This window comes from Embiotoca jacksoni, unplaced genomic scaffold (assembly GCF_022577435.1).
Source record: "Embiotoca jacksoni isolate LCO1_2020_lvr unplaced genomic scaffold, fEmbJac1.0.p SCAF_73, whole genome shotgun sequence".
Taxonomy (NCBI): domain Eukaryota; kingdom Metazoa; phylum Chordata; class Actinopteri; family Embiotocidae; genus Embiotoca; species Embiotoca jacksoni.
Genome location: NW_027185429.1, coordinates 928,170 through 953,290, shown reverse-complemented (window position 1 = coordinate 953,290; position 25,121 = coordinate 928,170). Strand labels below are relative to the sequence as shown.

Here is a 25,121-nt window from a genome sequence, read left to right as displayed (position 1 = left end):
GGTCCGGTTCCTTCTGGAACAACAACCGGTCCGGTCCGGTTCCTTCTGGAGTAACAAACAGTAAAAAGTGGAGGAAACGTCTTCTGGTAAAATGGACCTGTAGCCTCACCTGGTCTCACCTGGTCTCACCTGGCCCTCACCTGGTCTCACCTGGTCTCCCCTGGCCCTCACCTGGTCTCACCTGGTCTTACCTGGCCCTCACCTGGTCTCACCTGGTCTCACCTGGCCCTCACCTGGTCTCACCTGGTCTCACCTGGCCCTCACCTGGTCTCACCTGGCCCTCACCTGGTCTCACCTGGTCTCACCTGGTCTCACCTGGCCCTCACCTGGTCTCCCCTGGCCCTCACCTGGTCTCACCTGGTCTCACCTGGTCTCACCTGGCCCTCACCTGGTCTCACCTTGTCTCACCTGGCCCTCACCTGGTCTCACCTGGTCTCCCCTGGCCCTCACCTGGTCTCACCTGGCCCTCACCTGGTCTCCCCTGGCCCTCACCTGGTCTCACCTGGTCTCACCTGGCCCTCACCTGGTCTCACCTTGTCTCACCTGGCCCTCACCTGGTCTCCCCTGGCCCTCACCTGGTCTCACCTGGCCCTCACCTGGCCCTCACCTGGTCTCACCTGGCCCTCCCCCGGCCTTCCCCCGGCCTCCTCCTACAGGTGAGCTAATGAACTGCATCAACACAACAGTAGTTTACCAGTTCTGTTTACGATATAAACCACTTAAAGTTAATCACCATTAATCAACGTTAGTAATGTTACAAAAATGAAAACGTTCCCTAAAATAGGACATTTCTTTTATGTTATTTTTTGCGCTGCGATAAACTAATTTCCAAGTAGTAATATAGTGTTTACGATATAAGACCAGATTTCTTTAAAACAACTCTTCTAACCATCTCGATGAAAAACATTCCTCCACTGAATCATATAAAAGACTTTTCTATATGACAAAATATTGTTCACAAATAATATAATTTTGCTCCTTTACACTTGAACTACTTTCAGAGAGGAAGATTTGTTTCATAATGTATATTTATATGTAATTATTTATGTATATATCTTAAAGACACTTTTCACCAGGTTTACTGTTGAAGTTAAAACCTTATATTTGTCTCTCAAACACTATAAAAAAACAAATATAATATATGAAAATTGTCGACTTGTGTTTTTCTCAGGTAAGAAAGAGTTTAAGTGTAAACTACAAATATATTAAACAGAAGCTCCACCACGGAGCTAAATATCATTCAACTACGTTGCTGTTTGGGCTAGATGATTAGATCAAGTGGTCTAATATATTACGTATCATCCATCCTACGGCTGTTTGAAATGAAGAAAATACAAAACTGGCGTTATGTGTTGTCAGTAAAATATATTCCTGAACATTATAAATATAACCGGTCATCTTTCAAAACAGAAAGAGGCCGTGATCAGTGTTGCAACACAAGATTTATTCAGAGCAAGAGATGCCAACACCAGCATGATAAAAATTGTACAAACTTCACAAGTCAAATTAAAATATCACGTAGCAACTCGTGACCTTGAACATAGAGCAGGAAACAGAAACCATGCCATGTGGTCAGAAACCCGCCGGAGTCACAGAGAGGAGGAGGCGGATGAATGTCGTATAAAAAACCCTTTTTCTGCTGAAAAGAAACAAACATCTTCATAAACTGATGATTTCACAAATATTCATATGGATTTCTTTTGCATTCGAGCATGTTAGTGTTGAGATTCTCTATGTAAATAGGTACAGTTTAGCTTTTACATCTGATATTACAATATCTAGTCTATGGACTGTCTTTAAGTGGCAGAATTGTGCTTTAACTCCCGTTTCCTTTTGTTATCAGTAAGAATAACTGACTGAATAAAAATACAAGCGGTCAGTCTATCTAATGCAGTAGTTTACTGGCAGGAAGCTGCAGACGCGAAGCTCTGGAGGGATGAAAGTCAGGGATGAAGAGACTCTGCAGGAGACGTCCAAAGAAGAAGCATCTTTAGAGGAAAACTCCCCCGTCAGCAGTTTGGTGTTCGTTAAACCCCAAAATAATATAGAACATCTTTCAGGAGTTTCATACGTTCATAACAGATATTCTGCACGTCTTCAGTATCATTTAACCACATTTAGCAAAAACAAAAATAAACAGCCCGACATATTTCATACATCTGGAAGGTTTCGGATTGCTGCTTGATTTTAAAGTATCGCTTCACTCAAATTACAAAAGTAAATACTTTTTAAAAAAAGAAATATTTGAGTAAATATTCTACGTGTCTTTTAAACTGTTTAATTACCAAAATATCTGCCCCACATATTTCATACATTTGTAAAGTTTAGGATTGTTGCTTGAATTTAAAATGTCAGTTCACTCAAATTAAGAAAGTAAGTATTTAAAAAAACCTTAAATATTTGAGTAAATATTCTACGTCTTGTTTTTTTTAAAGATAACCGCCTCCACTTGAATACAGTTGAGAGGAATGTGATTTAGCTTGTTGTGCTTATTTCTCAACAAAAGGTCATTAGTTGAGTTTTTAACCGGCTCAACTTCCTACTAAAGATCAGATCAGTTTGGGAGCCGACGCCGACCTCGGTGAAGTCAGTCACCGTTAATCCGTTTCTATAATTCAGAGTTTGATGGATGGTTGATTGAGGAAGGACGGCCACATCCAGGTCCATCCCTCCCTGGAGCCGGTCGGCCGTGAGAGGACCAGAGGGGGAGTTTTCCTTTAAGGAACCGTTGAACTCGGAGGAAGTTCTCCAGGTTGCGTTCAAACAGGCGTCGCCAGCACAAAGTCTTGTCCAAGTCACAGTTTCCACAAACTCGCTGTACAGTTTTTGCTTCATTTACCACGTGATAATACTTTAACATACTCCGATAAAGTGCATGCATGATCAACGGTGTTCAGAAAACATACTCCATCGTTGCTATGGTTTCAGACCGGATGTCATCGTAAGGCCGATTCAGATCAAATAAATTCAGTGCGCAGACGTTACGACTGCTGGCTCTAGTTTCATTCATCTTTTACAGAACAAAGATCATTTAAAAACCCAAAGAAAAGAAGCGGTGCTTGGTCATCATGTCGTCTGGCATCATGTCCCACCGTGGCTCAGACAATAAGATGCATGATTGGAAGGACGTTTTCTACAGAACGAGTGCAATATACAATGACGTATGGGACGTTTGACCCTGTAAGTCCAGCGAGCCGTCGGCCGACTCGTCTGTTCGCCGTAGAAACATCACAACATGGAAACAAAGGTGTTCCTGTGCAAAGTCCAACATGACAGAACCAACGTCCGTTCACCCGTCAGATTCCTAAAACATGATTGTAGTAAAAGGTTTGTACAAAATGCAATACATTTATAGTTAGTAAAAAGATCTATCAGCTCCTTGCTAGTTTTCTTCATAAGAAATTGCATATACCCAAACATTTTTTTCATATAGATTGCATCCCATATCTAAACAAATGATTTAATATTATCATACCAATATTGCTGACACGTTGTCCTATTAGCTAGTCAAAGTTGATGATTTCAAATAAATTCACAATGGCAGATTGTCTCCTACGTTTTCTGCAGCCGCCGGTCTTTCCACTTCGTTCCTCTTCGTTCTTTCCACTTCGTTCCTCTTCGTTCTTTCCTCTTCGTTCGTTCCTCTTCGTTCTTTCCTCTTCGTTCGTTCCACTTCGTTCCTCTTCGTTCTTTCCTCTTCGTTCGTTCCTCTTCGTTCCACTTCGTTCGTTCCACTTCGTTCTTTCCTCTTCGTTCTTTCCGCTTCGTTCTTTCCTCTTCGTTCTTTCCTCTTCGTTCTTTCCTCTTCGTTCGTTCCTCTTCGTTCTTTCCGCTTCGTTCTTTCCTCTTCGTTCTTTCCTCTTCGTTCTTTCCGCTTCGTTCTTTCCTCTTCGTTCTTTCCGCTTCGTTCTTTCCGCTTCGTTCTTTCCTCTTCGTTCCGCTTCGTTCTTTCCACTTCGTTCTTTCCACTTTGTTCTTTCCTCTTTGTTCTTTCCACTTCGTTCTTTCCTCTTCGTTCCACTTCGTTCTTTCTGCTTCGTTCTTTCCTCTTCGTTCCACTTCGTTCTTTCCTCTTCGTTCTTTCCTCTTCGTTCCGCTTCGTTCTTTCCTCTTCGTTCATTCCTCTTCGTTCTTTCCGCTTCGTTCTTTCCTCTTCCTTCTTTCCTCTTCGTTCGTTCCTCTTCGTTCTTTCCTCTTCATTCCACTTCGTTCGTTCCACTTCGTTCTTTCCTCTTCGTTCTTTCCTCTTCGTTCTTTCCGCTTCGTTCTTTCCTCTTCGTTCTTTCCTCTTTGTTCTTTCCTCTTCGTTCCGCTTCGTTCTTTCCTCTTCCTTCTTTCCGCTTCGTTCTTTCCTCTTCATTCTTTCCGCTTCGTTCTTTCCTCTTCGTTCTTTCCTCTTCGTTCTTTCCTCTTCGTTCCGCTTCGTTCTTTCCTCTTCGTTCATTCCTCTTCGTTCTTTCCACTTCGTTCTTTCCTCTTCCTTCTTTCCTCTTCGTTCGTTCCTCTTCGTTCTTTCCTCTTCGTTCCACTTCGTTCGTTCCACTTCGTTCTTTCCAATTCGTTCTTTCCTCTTCGTTCTTTCCGCTTCGTTCTTTCCTCTTCGTTCTTTCCTCTTCGTTCTTTCCTCTTCGTTCTGCTTCGTTCTTTCCTCTTCGTTCATTCCTCTTCGTTCTTTCCGCTTCGTTCTTTCCTCTTCCTTCTTTCCGCTTCGTTCTTTCCTCTTCATTCTTTCCGCTTCGTTCTTTCCTCTTCATTCTTTCCGCTTCATTCTTTCCTCTTCGTTCATTCCTCTTTGTTCTTTCCGCTTTGTTCTTTCCTCTTCGTTCTTTCCTCTTCGTTCCGCTTCGTTCTTTCCACTTCGTTCTTTCCACTTCGTTCTTTCCTCTTTGTTCTTTCCACTTCGTTCTTTCCTCTTCGTTCCACTTCGTTCTTTCTGCTTCGTTCTTTCCTCTTCGTTCCACTTCGTTCTTTCTGCTTCGTTCTTTCCTCTTCGTTCTTTCCTCTTCGTTCTTTCCTCTTCGTTCCGCTTCGTTCTTTCCTCTTCGTTCATTCCTCTTCGTTCTTTCCGCTTCGTTCTTTCCTCTTCCTTCTTTCCTCTTCGTTCGTTCCTCTTCGTTCTTTCCTCTTCGTTCCACTTCGTTCGTTCCACTTCGTTCTTTCCACTTCGTTCTTTCCTCTTCGTTCTTTCCGCTTCGTTCTTTCCTCTTCGTTCTTTCCTCTTTGTTCTTTCCTCTTCGTTCCGCTTCGTTCTTTCCTCTTCCTTCTTTCCGCTTCGTTCTTTCCTCTTCATTCTTTCCGCTTCGTTCTTTCCTCTTCGTTCTTTCCTCTTCGTTCCGCTTCGTTCTTTCCTCTTCGTTCATTCCTCTTCGTTCTTTCCGCTTCGTTCTTTCCTCTTCCTTCTTTCCTCTTCGTTCGTTCCTCTTCGTTCTTTCCTCTTCGTTCCACTTCGTTCGTTCCACTTCGTTCTTTCCACTTCGTTCTTTCCTCTTCGTTCTTTCCTCTTCGTTCTGCTTCGTTCTTTCCTCTTCGTTCATTCCTCTTCGTTCTTTCCGCTTCGTTCTTTCCTCTTCCTTTTTTCGCTTCGTTCTTTCCTCTTCCTTCTTTCCGCTTCGTTCTTTCCTCTTCATTCTTTCCGCTTCATTCTTTCCTCTTCGTTCATTCCTCTTCGTTCTTTCCGCTTCGTTCTTTCCTCTTCCTTCTTTCCGCTTCGTTCTTTCCGCTTCCTTCTTTCCTCTTCGTTCTTTTCACTTCGTTCTTTCCTCTTCATTCCTCTTCGTTCTTTCCGCTTCGTTCTTTCCGCTTCGTTCTTTCCTCTTCGTTCGTTCCTCCTCATTCCTTCCTCTTCGTTCTTTCCGCTTCGTTCGTTCCTCTTCGTTCGTTCCTCTTCGTTCTTTCCGCTTCGTTCGTTCCTCTTCGTTCGTTCCGCTTCGTTCGTTCCTCTTCGTTCGTTCCGCTTCGTTCGTTCCGCTTCGTTCGTTCCGCTTCGTTCGTTCCGCTTCGTTCTTTCCTCTTCGTTCTTTCCGCTTCGTTCTTTCCGCTTCGTTCGTTCCTCTTCGTTCGTTCCTCTTCGTTCGTTCCGCTTCGTTCGTTCCTCTTCGTTCGTTCCGCTTCGTTCGTTCCGCTTCGTTCGTTCCGCTTCGTTCTTTCCGCTTCGTTCTTTCCGCTTCGTTCTTTCCGCTTCGTTCGTTCCTCTTCGTTCGTTCCTCTTCGTTCGTTCCGCTTCGTTCGTTCCTCTTCGTTCGTTCCGCTTCGTTCTTTCCGCTTCGTTCTTTCCGCTTCGTTCGTTCCGCTTCGTTCGTTCCGCTTCGTTCTTTCCGCTTCGTTCTTTCCGCTTCGTTCGTTCCGCTTCGTTCTTTCCGCTTCGTTCTTTCCGCTTCGTTCGTTCCTCTTCGTTCGTTCCGCTTCGTTCGTTCCTCTTCGTTCGTTCCTCTTCATTCTTTCCGCTTCGTTCGTTCCTCTTCGTTCGTTCCGCTTCGTTCGTTCCTCTTCGTTCGTTCCTCTTCATTCTTTCCGCTTCGTTCTTTCCGCTTCGTTCGTTCCGCTTCGTTCGTTCCGCTTCGTTCTTTCCGCTTCGTTCCACTTCGTTCGTTCCGCTTCGTTCTTTCCGCTTCGTTCTTTCCTCTTCGTCCGTTCCTCTTCGTTCGTTCCGCTTCGTTCTTTCCGCTTCGTTCGTTCCGCTTCGTTCTTTCCGCTTCGTTCTTTCCGCTTCGTTCTTTCCACTTCATTCTTTGCGTGAACAAAGAAACAGCCGACTGTTTCCAAACCAAACGACTCCGAAGGGGATGATGGGATTTTGCACCAGAAAGTTTCCGTGTCATGATGTTTGAAATCTTCTTGCTTACAGCGTCGGTTCTTCGCATCATTTTTTTAGCTAAAGATTTACATTAACATTAGTGTCCACTTCCAGACATTAAAAAATAAATAAATAAAAAAATCTGTGAACAACTTCCAGCGTTACAGCTGGTGAGAAACGTTCCACAGCGATCGCTCTTCGTGCTCCTCTCTCTCTCTGTTAAACCCGTGACGCCCAATTTTTTCATGTATGTAAATTGCATTAAAATTAAGAAATGATTCAAGCTTACAATAAATAAATACATACATGTACACCAGAATGTGCATACATTAGCAGCTATAAACAGTACATCACATTATAATAGGTCATATGAAAATGTACAAAACGTGAATGTTCGTTTAAAACGTTGTTTTTCAAAGCAAGGCAACAACAATCAACATAATAAAAAAGAGATAGCCATGGAGTGGAGAGCTGAACGATGGTAGATTACAGCAGCAGAAACAACCCGAGCGCTCGTTTCCCTTCTGTTGTTTTTGCTTTGCGTTTTGCCGTGCGGGCCTCCGGCCGGCTACACCTGGATGCCCTGCACCGCCTGCTTGATGTTCTCCAGCAGAGCCTTGTTCTCCGGGCTCTGGTACTGGTCCTGGTGGGTGTACATGTCTGTCAGTGTGCTCACATAAGTGTCAAAGTTCTGTTCATTCATTGGTTCCTGTGAGGACGGGAAAGAAATCCATGAAGAAACCATCAGACGGATTAGAAGCGGGCGCACATGTTTGTTGAGGCGGTGTGAATATTTGTGTAACGGTGTGGGGAAGGTTCGGAGGAGGTGGGCAGCAGGGGAGGAAACATGGCGCACCGTTTCACTGAAATACTCCCTTCTAGTCAACTCTTAATATTTAATATCAGCCTGTGGTCCATACCATGCAAAAACCAGGAGAGGGATGGTAGCCGATGGGGGATGGAAGGCTAATGCTTAGCATATGGAGACAAAATCATGATGTTCAAAACTAATGAAGTGAACGGGCAGATGAAGAGACACAACTGACTGGACTGGAAGTTAAACCAGAGGACAGTTAGGACTTTTAAAAAGGTTTCTAATGGATGTAAATAAACAAGTGGAGATCATTTTTCAGATTCATATGATCTCAATGCTCTTTTCTGGCGATAGTTTGACTTCTGTGTTTTATTGATGTCCAATTACCTCAACCAATCACCTGTAAGAAACCAACAATTTTATTTCAATGTGATCTGATGCCACCATTTCTCTCCACATTTTATTTTGTTTTGTCATAAAAAAAACAAAAAAACTTGTAACAAATTATGCAGCAGTTCTTAATACCTGCAGATAAACTCAACTAATCAGATTCCTCCTGATTCCAGCAACACAGTCAGGATCATAACTGCTCAATAAAGTCCTCATATTTTTGCTAATTTGCATCAAAACGTCAAGTTACATGTTTTGAATTAAATGATTTCAGTTAACATGAAGTGCTCAACAACAAATCAGGAATTTCAGCATTTTAGTGCTTCTTAGTAGAATTAACAAAGCAGGAACCAACTCCTGACTTTTAATGGGACTAAAATCCATTTAAAGACAGTTTTCTCCTCTCAGATTTGTTGGTCAGGATTGTGCAGGAAAGCATTAGAAGACATCAGATGGTAATTGTCCACATTTGTCCACCAGTAGGTCCGTTACTCACAATTAAACAGTGTTAGCATGCCTGCGCTGTGTACTGCTGTAATAATGGATAGCTGTGATGTGCTGCGCCACGGTGAGCTCAGGGAGTTACGGGGTGGGGGGAGGGGGGGGGTGACAGTGCAGAAGAGAAGGATAATTGGATAAAGGATGAATGGATCTCTTACTCTGGGAGGCATCTGTAAACAGCAGTTATGCTTTACTGGGGCCTCTTTCTGCAGCGGTCTCTACGGAGAGAGAAGTCTGTTAGCTGCTGGACACCAGGCCTCGGCAGACAAACACAACGTCCAGCAGCTCTGTTCACACTCCAGTCCAACCAACTCCATCTACTGACATCTGATCAGAGAGGACCGCAACGAGCTCTGAAATGGGATGAATCTACGGAGCTTATATCCAACGAGAGATATCGACAGCTGAAGACATCCGGACCAAAGAAGTCCTGCAGTGTGAACACAGCTTTGGATCCGGTTTAGTATTTTGCCGGTACCTTTCTGAGGAAACCAAATTCCTCGTCAGGACGGACATTTTTCTTACAGCGTGATATGAAGCGGTCCCGCTCGTTAAAGGAGGAAGGAAAGGCACCTCGGGGTGTGTACCGCTTTAAGAGAGATTATCCAATTAGCCCCAGTCTTCCTCCGACACCGAGACAACATGACGTCAAACAGCCACGAGCACGTCACTCAAACTCAACCACAAATAATCAAATCATAAGAAGGACGACGGGCCGTTTCTTTATGTGGAGGTCTGAGGCGTTGGAAAGAAGCACAGCATGAACCGCTGCAACAGCAGGAGGTGGCGAACACAAAGAAGCAGATGAAGAACGACCTGAGTGGCAGCACGACACTTTCACTGGAACAGATCAGCTGCTCTCAGATCAGCGACCAGCTTTACTCCCAATAAAACGTTTTGACATCGCAGAAAATACATCTAACATTAAATATCAAGGAAAAACTATCAATAGAAGCAGCAAACTTGGATAAGTACCATTAAATAGAATGAATTGAAAGTAAAAGTCTATTATTTGCAGCTTTTTATTGAGCGTAAGATCTCTGTTTTAGCTTGTTTGAACTGGAAATGATTGTTTTCTTTTAATTAATTTGTAAGACCATGAAAATAAACACTGAAGATGGATTTAAATCAGAGATTCATTTCCATCACTTTGGAAATTAGAGATTTTGCCAATTCAGGAATTAAAAAAACATTCAATGAAAGCCGTCACTATTAGCAGTAACTTTCAGTTTGCTCCAATCATCAGTAATATTTATTGGTCAACAATATTTCTACCAAAGTGGTCAAATTTGAGATGTCACTGCTATTGTTCCCAAAAAAGAATCTTATGAACACAAAATGAAACCAAATGAAAGATGTTAAAGTCTGCGGAGCTCCGTGTGATCCAGAGGACAGAAATATCTACCAAAGTACTCGTCATCACATTAAATACATACGTGCTCCTAAATTCAGGATATTTACTTGCTGTTAAGTGAAATGAAAAATAATTTGACTGACATTATTATATAGAGATCTAATGAAAGCATGTGACTGAGGTAGAAGATGCGTGATGCGGTCTCACCATGTGTGGAAGCTGGATGTTGGCGAGGCTGTTGATGAGCGACTGGCTGAGGTTGGCCAGCTCGTGCAGCAGCGAGTCGTTCTGCTGCTCGATCACCTTGTTCTCCTCCTCGATGGACTTCAGGTTGGTCTCCATGGTGGTGATCTGCCAGGAGAGGCACGTTATGTCGTATATACTGACGCTGTCTTTCTACTGTGGTCACGCTAAACACGGAGAGACGCAAACTAATGGCATAACCCATTTGTTAGAAAACCACCAGGCTGTCTCCTCCTGGACTCGAACCTCTGCCTCCCGCTCCAGTCTGACTCATCCAATCATCACCAAGCGTGAACAGGCCAAAGCGTGGCTATGTCACGTTTTGCTGCGGTGGACCGGCGTGTCTTTTTCACGCTTTGCTGACATGTTCAGTGAATTATTGATCTTAGTGTGTATTCCACAAATAAAAAAGATTTCTAGAAATAGTAAAAGCCTGAATTACTGTGAATATCTGCTGAGAATAACTTTGTTGTGAGTATTTCAGGACTCAGTTAGAGTTTAGTGTGAACTTATTTCCAGTGAACACAGAAGCTTCAGTCTTACTTGCGTCCTCAGTTTTATCATGTCTGACTCCACTTGATTGTTGGACTCGTTCAGATCTTTGATTTCTTCATCCAGCTGTTTGATTTCTTCATCGTTCTCGATGCCTGAAACAAAAGTGATCTTAGTGACGATAGAAAATTTAAAATGATTCTCCTTTTTCTATTCAACACAAAAATATGAATGAATGTGAGAACGTTTTCTAGACTCCGATTCAACCATTTCAATAAGATGAAGCTTTTTATTCCTGTTTTCTGATCTCTGACCTTTGCTTGCTCTTTGCTTGATTGTCAGCATCTCCACGCCGCTCATCCTCGCCTTCTTCATGGCCGAGGTGGCCCGGGGACAACCGGAGAGACTGGAACCAAATAAACACACCTTAACAGCAGAAGGGAAGTCATATTAATGCTGCTTTGTTTGGAAGATGGTTAGCAGGATTAACAGCATGTGGAAATCCATATGGGCCTTTTCTAAGTTAATATTTATCCGTGTTGGACCCTCAGACGGGGCTCAGGTAGCTGCTGGTTGAATAATACCGGACCGCCCACCTGCGGTGAGTCAGGAAGCTCCCGCTGACGTGTCCCGAGCCGTCGCAGCCGGGCGTCGGGCAGGTCATCCCGTCCGTTTTGCCAGATTTCCAGACGAACTGCGAGCCGTTGACGTAGCTGTCCTTCTGCCTCTTCGCCGCCAGGGGGCAGCCTGACGCGCTGCGATGGGAGGCGTACTTCCCCGTCACGTGACCTTGCCCGTCACAACCTGGGACCGGACACCTGGGAGGAGGAGCAAACACGGAGGGCTCACTTCGTCTGCTTCTCCAGGTACTAACAACATCACTGATCCCTTTTATCTGCTTCAATACATCTCATTAGTGGGTTTTATTCAGATTAAACTAATTCTTATAGAAGCAACAATAATAATGTAACAACATGTTGGATTGATGGATTATCGGTCTGCAGCTTGGTTCTATCACAAGTTCACTTTCTGGAAGGAAATCATCTAAAAATAACATGTTCAACTTGTCGTGAATTATTGGACTAAAACATGACAGAAAATATCTGCTCCCTCCTTTAAAAAGGAGAGGGGGAGGGAGGAGGGAGGAGGGAGGAGCAACTTCTGAGTCACGACTTTCCCCCCCCCCCCCCCCCCCCCCCGAGACCTGCAGGCTGCAGCAGTGAGCAGGACAAACACCTCTCGCTCTACAGCTCCTCTTCAGCTCCTCCTCTGCTCCTCTTCAGCTCTTCCTCTATTCCTCCTCAGCTCCTCTTCAGCTCCTCCTCAGCTCCTCCTCAGCTCCTCTTCTGCTCCTCTTCAGCTCCTTCTTAGCTCCTCTTCAGCTCCTCCTCAGCTCCTCCTCAGCTCCTCTTCAGCTCCTCCTCTGCTTCTCTTCAGCTCCTCATCTGCTCCTCCTCAGCTCCTCCTCAGCTCCTCCTCAGCTCCTCTTCATCTCCTCCTCAGCTCCTCCTCAGCTCCTCCTCTGCTTCTCTTCAGCTCCTCTTCAGCTCGTCCTCAGTTCCTCCTCAGCTCCTCCTCAGCTCCTCTTCATCTCCTCCTCAGCTCCTCTTCATCTCCTCCTCAGCTCCTCCTCAGCTCCTCCTCAGCAGCTCTTCAGCTCCTCCTCAGCTCCTCCTCAGCTCCTCTGTTGCTGACCTTTGGTCTGATCAGGATGAGCGACACGTCTCCCAGCTGATCGCAGGTTCAGCTTCATTATGATTCCAGCGTTAATGATGGAGGAGCAGAGGTGGAGGAGCAGAGGTGGAGGAGCAGAGCAGCAGCAGCTGGCGTCATGCTGAACTTTAGATTATTCACGAGGTCGTGTTGGATTAATCTTGCGTCTCCGTCAGTCGTGGAAACCTTCAGTGGAGCTGCTGGCAGCCGGAGGGGGCGGAGCCTCTGACCACAGTGCCAGGCTCACATACTCCCAGTTAGAAAGGTCAGGGCGCTCAGGCAGCATTTAAAGAGGGAGGAGATGGTGGAGAGTTATATATCCACCAAATATAGACACAGATGTCCTGATTTAAATCTTATAAACTGGTGAGAAATGTTTAGAATACATCACTCCTCATTTAAATATCCAGAGTTGGAAGAAAGTGTAAAAGTTTAAATATCAACAAATTAGAAATTGTCATTATCCATTTATCTGCAGGTATTTTCTGAATTAGATTAATTCCCTTGAAATATTTATTATTTCTCTCAAAGTGCTGAAATTTGCTTTAAATTGTTTAATTCATATTGTCTCCTAAACAGTTGAGTTTTATTCTCGTATCTTCCTCTGGAACGTTTCTTGGTTCTAGTTGGTTTTTATTTGGACGTCGGTCTCAACGCTCCGTATCGAAACTATAACGTATGTTCAACTCTTACTTGATTGGCTCCTGGTCGTCCTTGTCCTCTTTGCTGTGGAGGATCTTAATGCCGCTCTTCTTGGCTCGTGGACAGCCGGACAGACTGCAGGACAGAAGACACACTTTTAAAGACAGGAGCGGTGAAGACATGGAAGAGTTTGTTGTTGTGTGTTCGACTGCAGGCTTTTATTGTGAAAGGTCGTTACTGTACCTCCTGTGGGAGGCGTAGTTTCCAGTGATGTGTCCAGATCCGTCACAGCCGGGGGTCGGACACCTGAGACAGACAGCAGGACAGACAGGAGGACAGAGGAGAGGAGGACAGACAGGAGGACAGAGGCTTCATGACGTCGGTCTCCACTGACAACAAGCTGCTGATGATGCGTTCAGACTCACTTGAGGTCTTGTGAGTTGCTCGTCATCATCCCGCGGATGTTCTTATCGGCCAGTTGACAACTCGACAACCTGCAGGAAGAGAAAAGATTCACGTTTAGCTGGAACACCACAAAGTTGAATAAACACGGATCATTCAATTATCTGTTAATCGTGGTTTTATTCAATAACGTGCCGGAAAAAAAAATCCACTGAAGTAAATGAAATATCATCTAACAAGAAGTGAATTTTCGACTTCACAGAGGAAGTGAATGTGAGAGGAGGATTTTTATTTGCACATGAAACCTGTTTCATCGCTGCGAATAATTCACACACACACACAACACTACAAAAATTAAATTAAAGAAAATACCAACATCATTATTATCTGTCAGAGTTTCTGGAACATTTTTCATGTCTGTTGAACAGTTAAAGTTCAGTTTGAACTCCGAGACGTTGATTTGATTTGATTTCAGTTAATATACACAAACAACAGAGTGATGCAAGCTGTCTCCTTTAAATCCCTCAAATCTCCTCATGTTTGTATGTTTGACTTCATCAGTGCTTGTTAAGCTTCTGTCCCAATGAAGCAACACTGGTGGAAATTATATGAAACTATATCAATTAATAAACTGTTAATGAGAACTTTAAATTCCTGATTTTAATTTTAATATCAGTTTGTTCTTCTGCTGTCCTCCAGAAGCTGCTGACAGAAGAGAGCTGGTGTGAACATCTGTCCCACATCTGTCCCACATCGGCCCCACATCTGTCCCACATTGGCCCCACATCTGTCCCACATCCCCCCCACATCTGCCCCACATCTGTCCCACATCGGCTCCACATCTGCCCCACATCTGTCCTACATCAGCCCCATTTCTGCCCCATATCTGTCCAACATCAGCCCCACATCTGCCCCACATCTGTCCCACATCTGCCCCACATCTGGCCCCACATCTGGCCCCACATCTGTCCCACATCGGCCCCACATCTGGCCCCACATCGGCCCCACATCTGTCCCACATCTGTCCCACATCGGCCCCACATCCTTTTAATGTCATATTCCTAAATTTAAATTTGCTTCTTTTTATTTGTATATTTTTATATCTTCTGTTTAAATGACTGCTGCACAGATCAGTTTACTTTAATATACAGTGGGTACGGAAAGTATTCAGACCCCTTTAAATGTTTCACTCTTTGTTTCATTGCAGCCATTTGCTAAAATCAAAAAAGTTCATTTTATTTCTCATTAATGTACACTCAGCACCCCATCTTGACAGAAAAAAACAGAAATGTAGAAATTTGTGCAAATTTATTAAAAAAGAAAACCTGAACTATCACATGGTCATAAGTATTCAGACCCTTTGCTCAGTATTGAGTAGAAGCACCCTTTTGAGCTCGTACAGCCATGAGTCTTCTTGGGAATGATGCAACAAGCTTTTCACACCTGGATTTGGGGATCCTCTGCCATTCTTCCTTGCAGATCCTCTCCAGTTCCGTCAGGTTGGATGGTGAACGTTGGTGGACAGCCATTTTCAGGTCTCTCCAGAGATGCTCAATTGGGTTTAGGTCAGGGCTCTGGCTGGGCCAGTCAAGAATGGTCACAGAGTTGTTCCGAAGCCACTCCTTTGTTATTTTAGCTGTGTGCTTCGGGTCATTGTCTTGTTGGAAGGTGAACCTTCGGCCCAGTCTGAGGTCCAGAGCACTCTGGAAGAGGTTTTCTTCCAGGATATCTCTGTACTTGGCCGCATTCATCTTTCCTTCAATTGCAACCGGTCGTCCTGTCCCTGCAGCTGAAAAACACCCCCATAGCATGATGCTGCCACCACCATGTTTCACTGTTGGGATTGTATTGGGCAGGTGATGAGCAGTGCCTGGTTTTCTCCACACATACCGCTTAGAATTAACGCCAACAAGTTCAATCTTGGTCTCATCAGACCAGAGAATCTTATTTCTCATAGTCTGGGAGTCCTTCATGTGTTTTTTGTCAAACTCTATGCGGGCTTTCATATGTCTTGCACTGAGGAGAGGCTTCCGTCGGGCCACTCTGCCATAAAGCCCCGACTGGTGGAGGGCTGCAGTGATAGTTGACTTTGTGGAACTTTCTCCCATCTCCCTACTGCATCTCTGGAGCTCAGCCACAGTGATCTTTGGGTTCTTCTTTACCTCTCTCACCAAGGCTCTTCTCCCACGATTGCTCAGTTTGGCTGGACGGCCAGGTCTAGGAAGAGTTCTGGTCGTCCCAAACTTCTTCCATTTAAGGATTATGGAGGCCACTGTGCTCTTAGGAACCTTGAGTGCTGCAGAAATTATTTTGTAACCTTGGCCAGATCTGTGCCTTGCCACAATTCTGTCTCTGAGCTCCTTGGACAGTTCCTTCGACCTCATGATTCTCATTTGCTCTGACATGCACTGTGAGCTGTAAGGTCTTATATAGACAGGTGTGTGCCTTTCCTAATCAAGGCCAATCAGTTTAAATAAACACAGCTGGACTCCAATGAAGGAGTAGAACCATCTCAAGGAGGATCAGAAGAAATGGACAGCATGTGAGTTAAATATGAGTGTCACAGCAAAGGGTCTGAATACTTATGACCATGTGATATTTCAGTTTTTCTTTTTTAATAAATTTGCACAAATTTCTACATTTCTGTTTTTTTCTGTCAAGATGGGGTGCTAAGTGTACATTAATGAGAAATAAAATGAACTTTTTTGATTTTAGCAAATGGCTGCAATGAAACAAAGAGTGAAAAATTTAAAGGGGTCTGAATACTTTCGGTACCCACTGTAAGTAGGATAATTAGAGTGAGGAGTTGTGGACCTCTTCTGACCGAAACGTTGGCGTTCATGTGTCCCGGTCGTGGTGTTTGTGGTGTTTGGAGGTGCTTGTGGTGTTTGGAGGTGCTTGTAGTGTTTGTAGGTGTTTGGAGGTGTTTGTGGTGTTTGGAGGTGTTTGTGGTGTTTGGAGGTGTTTGTGGTGTTTGGAGGTGTTTGGAGGTGTTTGTGGTGTTTGGAGGTGTTTGGAGGTGTTTGTGGTGTTTGGAGGTGTTTGTGGTGTTTGTGATGTTTGGAGGTGTTTGGAGGTGTTTGGAGGTGCGAGCGGTTCTTACGTGATGAGCTCCTTCTTGCCCTCCTTGCAGGGCGAGTACTTGTGGTGTTTGGGGCTGGGCATGGTCACTTCGGCCGGGTAGCGCTGCTCGTCCAGCAGCTCCTGGAAGGGATCCAACTCGTCGCTCTGGTGTAGAGACGAGAAATAAGCAGACTACAGAAGGTCACTACAAGCTGGCTGTTAGCATGTTCACGCAAAGTACAAATCTGAAAAAGAATTCAACATCTTTGAACATCATTCAAGATTTTTTTCCTGCTAAAATTCTAAAGAACTTTGATAAAACAGAGCATTTCTCTACATTTAAAACCTAAAACATTTACAGCAGGCCGATAAAGAAAAATTCTCTCTTTTACACACGTTTTTTACAGTTATATTGTCAACTGAAATAAAACTTGTGTTCGATCCCTAATGAAGCTCTCTGAAAGATTTTTAAGTTTTATAAAACACAGCATCCTTTTTAAAGTTTATAAATCTGTGTGCAGAGTTGATTGTTTCCAAACGTGTTTGTCCCCATGGTAACCTCAATAAAATCACATCCTCCAGTATGTCCATCACGGTGGACCCCGGTGGATCCCGGTGGACCCCGGGGAATCCCGGTGGATCTCGGTGGACCTCGGTGGATCCCAGTGGGATCCCGGTGGACCCCGGTGGAGCTCGGTGGGATCCCGGTGGGACCTCGGTGGACCCTGGTGGAGCCTAGTGGGACCTCGGTGGGATCCCTGTGGGACCTCGGTGGACCTCGGTGGACCCCGGTGGATCCCGGTGGACCCCGGTGGATCTCGGTGGGACCTCGGTGGGATCCCGGTGGATCTCGGTGGACCCCGGTGGAGCTCGGTGGACCCTGGTGGAGCCCGGTGGGACCTCGGTGGGATCCCGGTGGGACCTCGGTGGACCCCGGTGGAGCCCAGTGGGATCCCGGTGGGACCTCGTGGGACCTCGGTGGATCCCGGTGGATCCCGGTGGGATCCCGGTGGGATCCCGGTGGGACCTCGGTGGGATCTCGGTGGACCCCGGTGGACCTCGGTGGACCCCGGTGGATTTCGGTGGACCTCGGTGGATCCCAGTGGGATCCCGGTGGACCCCGGTGGAGCCCGGTGGGATCCCGGTGGACCCCAGTGGATCCTGGTGGACCCCGGTGGACCTTGGTGAACTGTACCCAGTTCAGAGTGTTTCTGCTCTGCAGACTTTGTGAACAGAAAGCTTTTGTGTCTGCAGCGCTGCATTCTGCTCTGCAGTCATCACACCTCCTCAGTCGGGAGCAGAAATCGTTCAGGACTGTCTGGAGAAAATCCCATCAGCCGCCGCGCTGCAGGCTGCGGCCTCCTCTGCAATGTCGTGCTTCATTAACGAACGCAATTACTCTCCTGATTAAAACCTTTCACTTCAGCGCTCTAAGTCCAACCAGGCAAATGTAGCAATTTGCTGCATGGATTGCTCTGTGTGATATCAGATCTGTGAGGATTTAAAGCGTGCAGATGATCTATCATGTTTTACTTATGTATTAGCGCTGTAATTCACTATTTTAATGCAGCGTGCTTCGAGCTCCTGAAGCGTTCAGTCAGAGAGCTGCGGAGTCGCAGCGCTGCAGCGGCGCTGCTGTCCACACGGGGGCGCACTGAGCCCGCTGGAGAGCCCGACTGCATCCTCCCTCAGTTATTCACCCAACTGCACTGGAGATACTGGACTGACATGAAAGATAGAAACCAAGAGTTTTTACTCCCTCATGAAAAAAACCTGTTTATTAAAGTTATTTGACTTGAAATGCTCCCAGAGGTCAGAGAGGGCTGAAGGTTGGTCCTCATGGAGGACAGCAGTCGGCAGTATGGAGTGGTTATAAAGGATAAACCTGCTCATAATAAAACCGCAGGCAGACTTCAGAACAAGGTCCTTTTCACCTGCTTTGTGCATTGGATTTAAATATTTAAGAGTTCGTCACCACGTTTAGTTTTTGACCTCGAGGCTTTTGCATACGTCAGGAGCACAAATTGATGAATTTAGTATATATATTATGTATATTTTAATTATCTCATCCGCCAGCTGCAGAATCTCCTTTCTGCTCTGATATAAATACATAAACATGTAATTCATTTCATGTTAATTGATTTTTGATTTTTAGACGAATTAAATTGAGTTTTTAGAAAATTTGAATCGCATATATTTTTGCAGAGAAGCATGAAAAACATCGGGTGCAGTTTGGTTTGTGAACGTCTCTCCCTGCTGAGAGCACGTCATTAATCATGTGATCACTTACTTAAAGTTTCCATGTAAACTTCCCTGTAAATATGTGTCTGTTTCTTATTCTTCCCGCTGAAGAACCAACATTTCTTCTTCTGTGTTGTTTTTTAAAGAAGCATCTTTCCTCGTTCCTCGTCTGTCTGCTGTTGAACCGGTTTTATTCTGACGCTCCAGGACGAGAATTAACAACACAAACCCGGTGCTGATGTACAGTTTTGGCAAGCAACCGTCACTCTGGCATTTCAACGCCTCGGGTTGGTGAAGTTGAGCGTTCACACACACTAAACCCGTCCAAAACTCAACATTTTCCTCTTGCGTATGTAAAGTGATGCAAAAATGATGCGTAGCACCAGCGCGCAGCGCTACGCCCTCGCAAAACAAGTCCACAACTTCTCTGGTGCCTTTCTGCCGCGCACCACAGAACCAGCTTCCCTTCAAACAGCTCATGAACACTAATCATCTCTTCATCTGGGCGTGAATATAAACCCCCTGTTCCTTAAATCTCTCAATTTCATGCTTCAAATTTACATGATTAGGGGACAGGCTGCCTTAAATGTATCTTAAATCAAGTGGTTGAAGTCCTTCATCATAACTGTAATAGCAGAGCATGAACGCTCTTCCTCTTCATGTCACTCATTCAGTGCCCTCGTCACCTTCATCATCAGATTAAACATCGAAGGTGTGTTTAAAGGTTTGAGCCGCTCTTCGTCTCTGTATCATGAAACATCTAAACAGTTTGAATCAAACATGTCGTACAGAAATCTCATTAATACGTGTCGGTGTAAATATGAATCAGCAGCAGAACAATCAGCAGTCCTTCACTGGGAAATCATCTGCTGCAGCACTAAACACATGAAACTGGTCTCTCTGGATTTTAAAACTCAACGAAGCTCCTGCAAACTGTAAAGTTCTCAACCTCTTTAATTTAGCAGTAATTATAGATAAAACAAACACTTTTCAATTCGTTCACTTCTCATTAATTATTTCTAATTAGGTGCAACTTAGAGAGTTTTTTTGTCCACAGCAGGTCAGCTGTTTACAGCAAAATGTGACATTTTTCTACAAACCGGCCAACATATCAACAAAAAAGCCAGTTTCAACATGCATGATGGATAAATGAATATTTAGATAGAGTGTGAATGGAGATCTTTTCAGGTAATTATAAGATAAAGAAATAAATGTAAATCTACAGTCCGTTTAATTACTACCAACATGTGGATATTTCCAGGAAACTTTCAAGTAAAAAATAAGGTGATTTTTAGGAAATACAGACCCATAAAAACAAAGTGTTGCCATTCACAATCCCAAACTTGACCAAATCTGACAATTGCGCCTGCAAGATTTTCAAAACGAGCTTTTCATTCTGTTTCCTGCAAACTCCAACGTCTTCCAAACTACAGCACAGAAAACGTGCACGTATTTAAACTGTAAAATCCAGTTCAGACGTGTTTCTGTTCAGTGAAGTGTTTAATAATAACTTTATAATATATACTTCATATTATAATTGGTCTGCTTAGTGTAAAATCCAAATGATTAGTAGTAACAGTAAAAATGCTTTTTATGAATGCAAACTTCAACAGTTAAATGAGAAAGTCACTTTAAGGTTTTTAAACCATAAACTCTCAGTTTTGAACGTCTGCAGTGATTTTATTTATGAACTTTAAACTCTTTAAACCTGCTTGGTGGTTTTAGTGTAAACTGATCTGTAAACTGCATCAGTAGCATCTTTTTTTAAATCCTCTGATATTAATATGTCTTCAGCGACGTGGACCTTCCCCTTACCTCCTTGTGGTCGTGCTCGTCTCCCAGACGTTTGATCTTGGTGTAGTCGACCGGCAGGTCCCAGCAATCGGCGTCAGTCAGCTGGTAGCAGCGGCTGCTGAGCAGCGCCTGTCTCTGGGGCGACATGGGCTGCAGGGGGGTCAACACGGTCCCGCTGCCCTCAGGACCGCCGGGCTGACCGGCCACGTCCACCACGCCGCCGTCGTCCAGCTCGCCGACCGGATTCTGATGGGGAATTACAGAAACACCTGATGACTGACGGGGACGTAGACGACAGTAAAACTTTACTCAGACGGCTGTTTGTGTCACGTTAAAGAAGAAATGCTTGTTAGCAAACTTTTTAAAACTCAAACATTCATGTCCGTGTCTGGCTGAACACTTCAGGCTCGTCTGCACATTTATTTTGGTCTGATTCAGACTTACAGCCAGCTGCTAGTCATGTAGTTTTGTGCGTCATTTAACGTAGCCCCACCCTTATATTTAGCCCCTCCCTTTGAGGTCACATCTCGGGATGTTGTTGCCGTTGGTGACCGTAAATCACAACAGGTGGACTTTGTTCAGGCTGCAGGTGAATCAGGTGAGTTATGACAGACTGTCCACACGGTTATTAACAAGTCATCAGATCAGATGTTTGTGTCACCAACGTATCGGCATGGGTTGCTGTGGTAACGGCGCATGTGCAGCTAAGCTGGTGACACAGCTTTCCCACGTGGACGCATGTCTAATGAAGGCCCATCATCTCGCCATCCAAACAAAAACCTTCACTCTCTGATAGCTCTGCTAGCATTAGCATAGATTCTGATCAGATTTCTTTTTTTTTTTACTGTTCAGACTTAAAAATATCCTCCGGATATAACGTGGTTGTGATCCTATATTAAGGATTTGTGTTGACAGTGAACGAGGTCCCTCAGGGTTCGATTCTTGGTCCGCTGTTATTCACCGGTCGGTTCATAAATGACAACATTACGTCTCACAGCTACGCAGACGAGACTCGGCTTTACTTTTACTAAGTGAAACTTTACCTCATTTTATTCTATATTAATATATTTTGTTTTGGAAGTTGGCTTTAATATCTTTCTTTGCGCGTCTTTAGTTGGGTTTAGTGATATAAATAAATCATCCATTCTTTGTCATATTCTCCATCTTTTCCCCTCTTGCCGTTACGTATGAATATGATGTATGAAGTTAGCGCGCCCCACCCTTTGGCGTGCCCCGCCTCTCTGCGTGCCCCGCCCCTCGCCGTGCCCCGCCTCTCTACATGCCCCGCCCCTCGCCATGCCCCGCCCCTCGCTGTGCTACACCTCACCTGTGTCAGCAGGTCCTGGGGTTTCCCTCCCAGAGCGTGCGGGAGCTCCCGGCACCTGGTGGACAGGTTGAGGATGGCCGTGGCCGCCATGTGGGCCGCCTCCATGTCGTGGGTGTAGTCGAAGCTGCTTTTGCTGCAGGTGCTGCTGGCGCTGCTTCCTCCGCCGCCGCCTCCCCCTCCTCCTCCACCTCCTCCACAGCTCAGGCTGCTGCTGCTGCTGGGAGCGTAGCTGCTGGTGGTGCTGCTGGCCGGGCTGGACGTCTTACAGTAGCGCTTGGCTGCAGGGACGCATGCACACATGTACGGTCGGTTAGCGAGACCGAGCTGGAGTCAGACAAACTCAGCAGCACATGAGGGTCTAAAATTACACACAGACAGTCTGTCGCATCTCAAATGAAACGTTATATTTATACAAACAATGATTGAATGACCACAAACATGTTTTTCTAAGCTAACTTACCAAAATGAGAGATCTTAAATCAACATGACACATATTAAGTTTGCTGTCCCCATGGCAACCCCTGTAAGGGATAATGTATTAATTTTAATAGTCCCCAAAAACCACAAGTTCCTGTGGAAAATACATGCAGGAGAAAACATCAGCAGATAGAAAGAGATGAAGAGATGAAGGCATGTAGAGCTGAAGACATGTAGAGATGAAGAGATGTAGAGATGAAGAGATGTAGAGATGAAGACATGTAGAGATGTAGAGATGAAGAGATGTAGAGATGAAGACATGTAGAGATGAAGACATGTAGAGCTGAAGAGATGTAGAGATGAAGAGATGTAGAGATGAAGAGATGAAGAGATGTAGAGATGAAGAGATGTAGAGATGAAGAGATGTAGAGATGAAGAGATGAAGAGATGTAGAGATGAAGAGATGAAGAGATGAAGAGATGTAGAGATGAAGAGATGTAGAGATGAAGAGATGAAGAGATGTAGAGATGAAGAGATGTAGAGATGAAGAGATGAAGAGATGAAGAGATGAAGAGATGAAGAGATGTAGAGATGTAGAGATGAAGACATGTAGAGATGTAGAGATGTAGAGATGTAGAGATGTAGAGATGTAGAGATGAAGACATGTAGAGCTGAAGAGCTGAAGAGATGTAGAGATGAAGAGATGTAGAGGTGAAGAGATGAAGAGCTGAAGAGATGTAGAGATGAAGAGATGAAGAGATGTAGAGATGAAGACATGTAGAGCTGAAGAGATGTAGAGATGAAGAGATGAAGAGCTGAAGGCATGTAGAGCTGAAGAGATGTAGAGATGTAGAGATGTAGAGGTAAAGAGATGTAGAGATGTAGAGATAAAGAGATGAAGAGATGAAGAGATGTAGAGATGTAGAGATGAAGAGATGAAGAGATGTAGAGATGTAGAGATAAAGAGATGAAGAGATGAAGAGATGTAGAGATGTAGAGATGAAGAGATGAAGAGATGTAGAGATGAAGAGATGTAGAGATGAAGAGATGAAGAGATGTAGAGATGAAGAGATGTAGAGATGTAGAGATAAAGAGATGGAGAGATGTAGAGATGTAGAGATGAAGAGATGTAGAGATGAAGAGATGAAGAGATGTAGAGATGAAGAGATGTAGAGATGAAGAGATGAAGAGATGTAGAGATGTAGAGATGTAGAGATGTAGAGATGAAGAGATGAAGAGATGTAGAGATGTAGAGATGTAGAGATGAAGAGATAAAGAGATGAAGAGATGAAGAGATGAAGAGATGTAGAGATGAAGAGATGAAGAGATGTAGAGATGAAGAGATGTAGAGATGAAGAGATGAAGAGATGTAGAGATGAAAAGATGTAGAGATGTAGAGATGAAGAGATGTAGAGATGAAGAGATGAAGAGATGTAGAGATGAAGAGATGAAGAGATGTAGAGATGAAGAGATGTAGAGATGTAGAGATGAAGAGATGTAGAGATGAAAAGATGTAGAGATGTAGAGATGAAGAGATGTAGAGATGAAGAGATGAAAAGATGTAGAGATGTAGAGATGAAGAGATGTAGAGATGAAGAGATGAAGAGATGTAGAGATAAAGAGATGAAGAGATGTAGAGATGAAAAGATGTAGAGATGTAGAGATGAAGAGATGTAGAGATGAAGAGATGAAGAGATGTAGAGATGAAGAGATGTAGAGATGTAGAGATGAAGAGATGTAGAGATGTAGAGATGTAGAGATGTAGAGATGAAGAGATGAAGAGATGTAGAGATGTAGAGATGTAGAGATGAAGAGATAAAGAGATGAAGAGATGAAGAGATGAAGAGATGTAGAGATGAAGAGATGAAGAGATGTAGAGATGAAGAGATGTAGAGATGAAGAGATGAAGAGATGTAGAGATGAAAAGATGTAGAGATGTAGAGATGAAGAGATGTAGAGATGAAGAGATGAAGAGATGTAGAGATGAAGAGATGAAGAGATGTAGAGATGAAGAGATGTAGAGATGTAGAGATGAAGAGATGTAGAGATGAAAAGATGTAGAGATGTAGAGATGAAGAGATGTAGAGATGAAGAGATGAAGAGATGTAGAGATAAAGAGATGAAGAGATGTAGAGATGAAGAGATGAAGAGATGTAGAGATGAAGAGATGTAGAGATGAAGAGATGAAGAGATGTAGAGATGTAGAGATGAAGAGATGTAGAGATAAAGAGATGAAGAGATGTAGAGATGAAGAGATGAAGAGATGTAGAGATGAAGAGATGAAGAGATGTAGAGATGAAGAGATGTAGAGATGAAGAGATGAAGAGATGTAGAGATGAAAAGATGTAGAGATGTAGAGATGAAGAGATGTAGAGATGAAGAGATGAAGAGATGTAGAGATAAAGAGATGAAGAGATGTAGAGATGAAAAGATGTAGAGATGTAGAGATGAAGAGATGTAGAGATGAAGAGATGAAGAGATGTAGAGATGAAGAGATGAAGAGATGTAGAGATGAAGAGATGTAGAGATGAAGAGATGAAGAGATGTAGAGATGAAAAGATGTAGAGATGTAGAGATGAAGAGATGTAGAGATGAAGAGATGAAGAGATGTAGAGATAAAGAGATGTAGAGATGTAGAGATGAAGAGATGTAGAGATGAAGAGATGAAGAGATGTAGAGATGAAGAGATGAAGAGATGTAGAGATGAAGAGATGTAGAGATGTAGAGATAAAGAGATGAAGAGATGTAGAGATGTAGAGATGAAGAGATGTAGAGATGAAGAGATGTAGAGATGTAGAGATGAAGAGATGTAGAGATGAAGAGATGAAGAGATGTAGAGATGAAGAGATGTAGAGATGTAGAGATGAAGAGATAAAGAGATGTAGAGATGTAGAGATGGAGAGATGAAGAGATGTAGAGATGTAGAGATGAAGAG

General features: G+C 44.1%; 2 protein-coding genes across 2 annotated transcripts in view; both read right to left on the bottom strand.

Moving 5' to 3' along the window:
• Window positions 1-1,423: 1,423 nt before the first annotated feature.
• Window positions 1,424-6,721, bottom strand: LOC138215375 (trichohyalin-like; the record flags this gene model as incomplete). Its single annotated transcript, XM_069177489.1, is given in 2 exon segments — window positions 1,424-5,287; window positions 5,561-6,721. Coding segments are annotated over 2 exon segments (2,916 nt in total), but the record flags the coding sequence as incomplete, so codon positions are not given.
• A 296-nt stretch (window positions 6,722-7,017) lies between these two features.
• The window catches only part of myt1la (myelin transcription factor 1-like, a), a 63,782-nt gene continuing 45,678 nt past the window's right edge, over window positions 7,018-25,121 (bottom strand). The window contains 12 exon segments of the mRNA XM_069177473.1: window positions 7,018-7,502; window positions 8,657-8,716; window positions 10,060-10,203; window positions 10,639-10,742; window positions 10,902-10,993; window positions 11,184-11,405; window positions 12,994-13,077; window positions 13,186-13,248; window positions 13,368-13,436; window positions 16,448-16,599; window positions 20,464-20,688; window positions 21,770-22,047. Coding sequence (XP_069033574.1) covers window positions 7,362-7,502; window positions 8,657-8,716; window positions 10,060-10,203; window positions 10,639-10,742; window positions 10,902-10,993; window positions 11,184-11,405; window positions 12,994-13,077; window positions 13,186-13,248; window positions 13,368-13,436; window positions 16,448-16,599; window positions 20,464-20,688; window positions 21,770-22,047 — 1,634 coding nt within the window. The 3' untranslated portion in view covers window positions 7,018-7,361.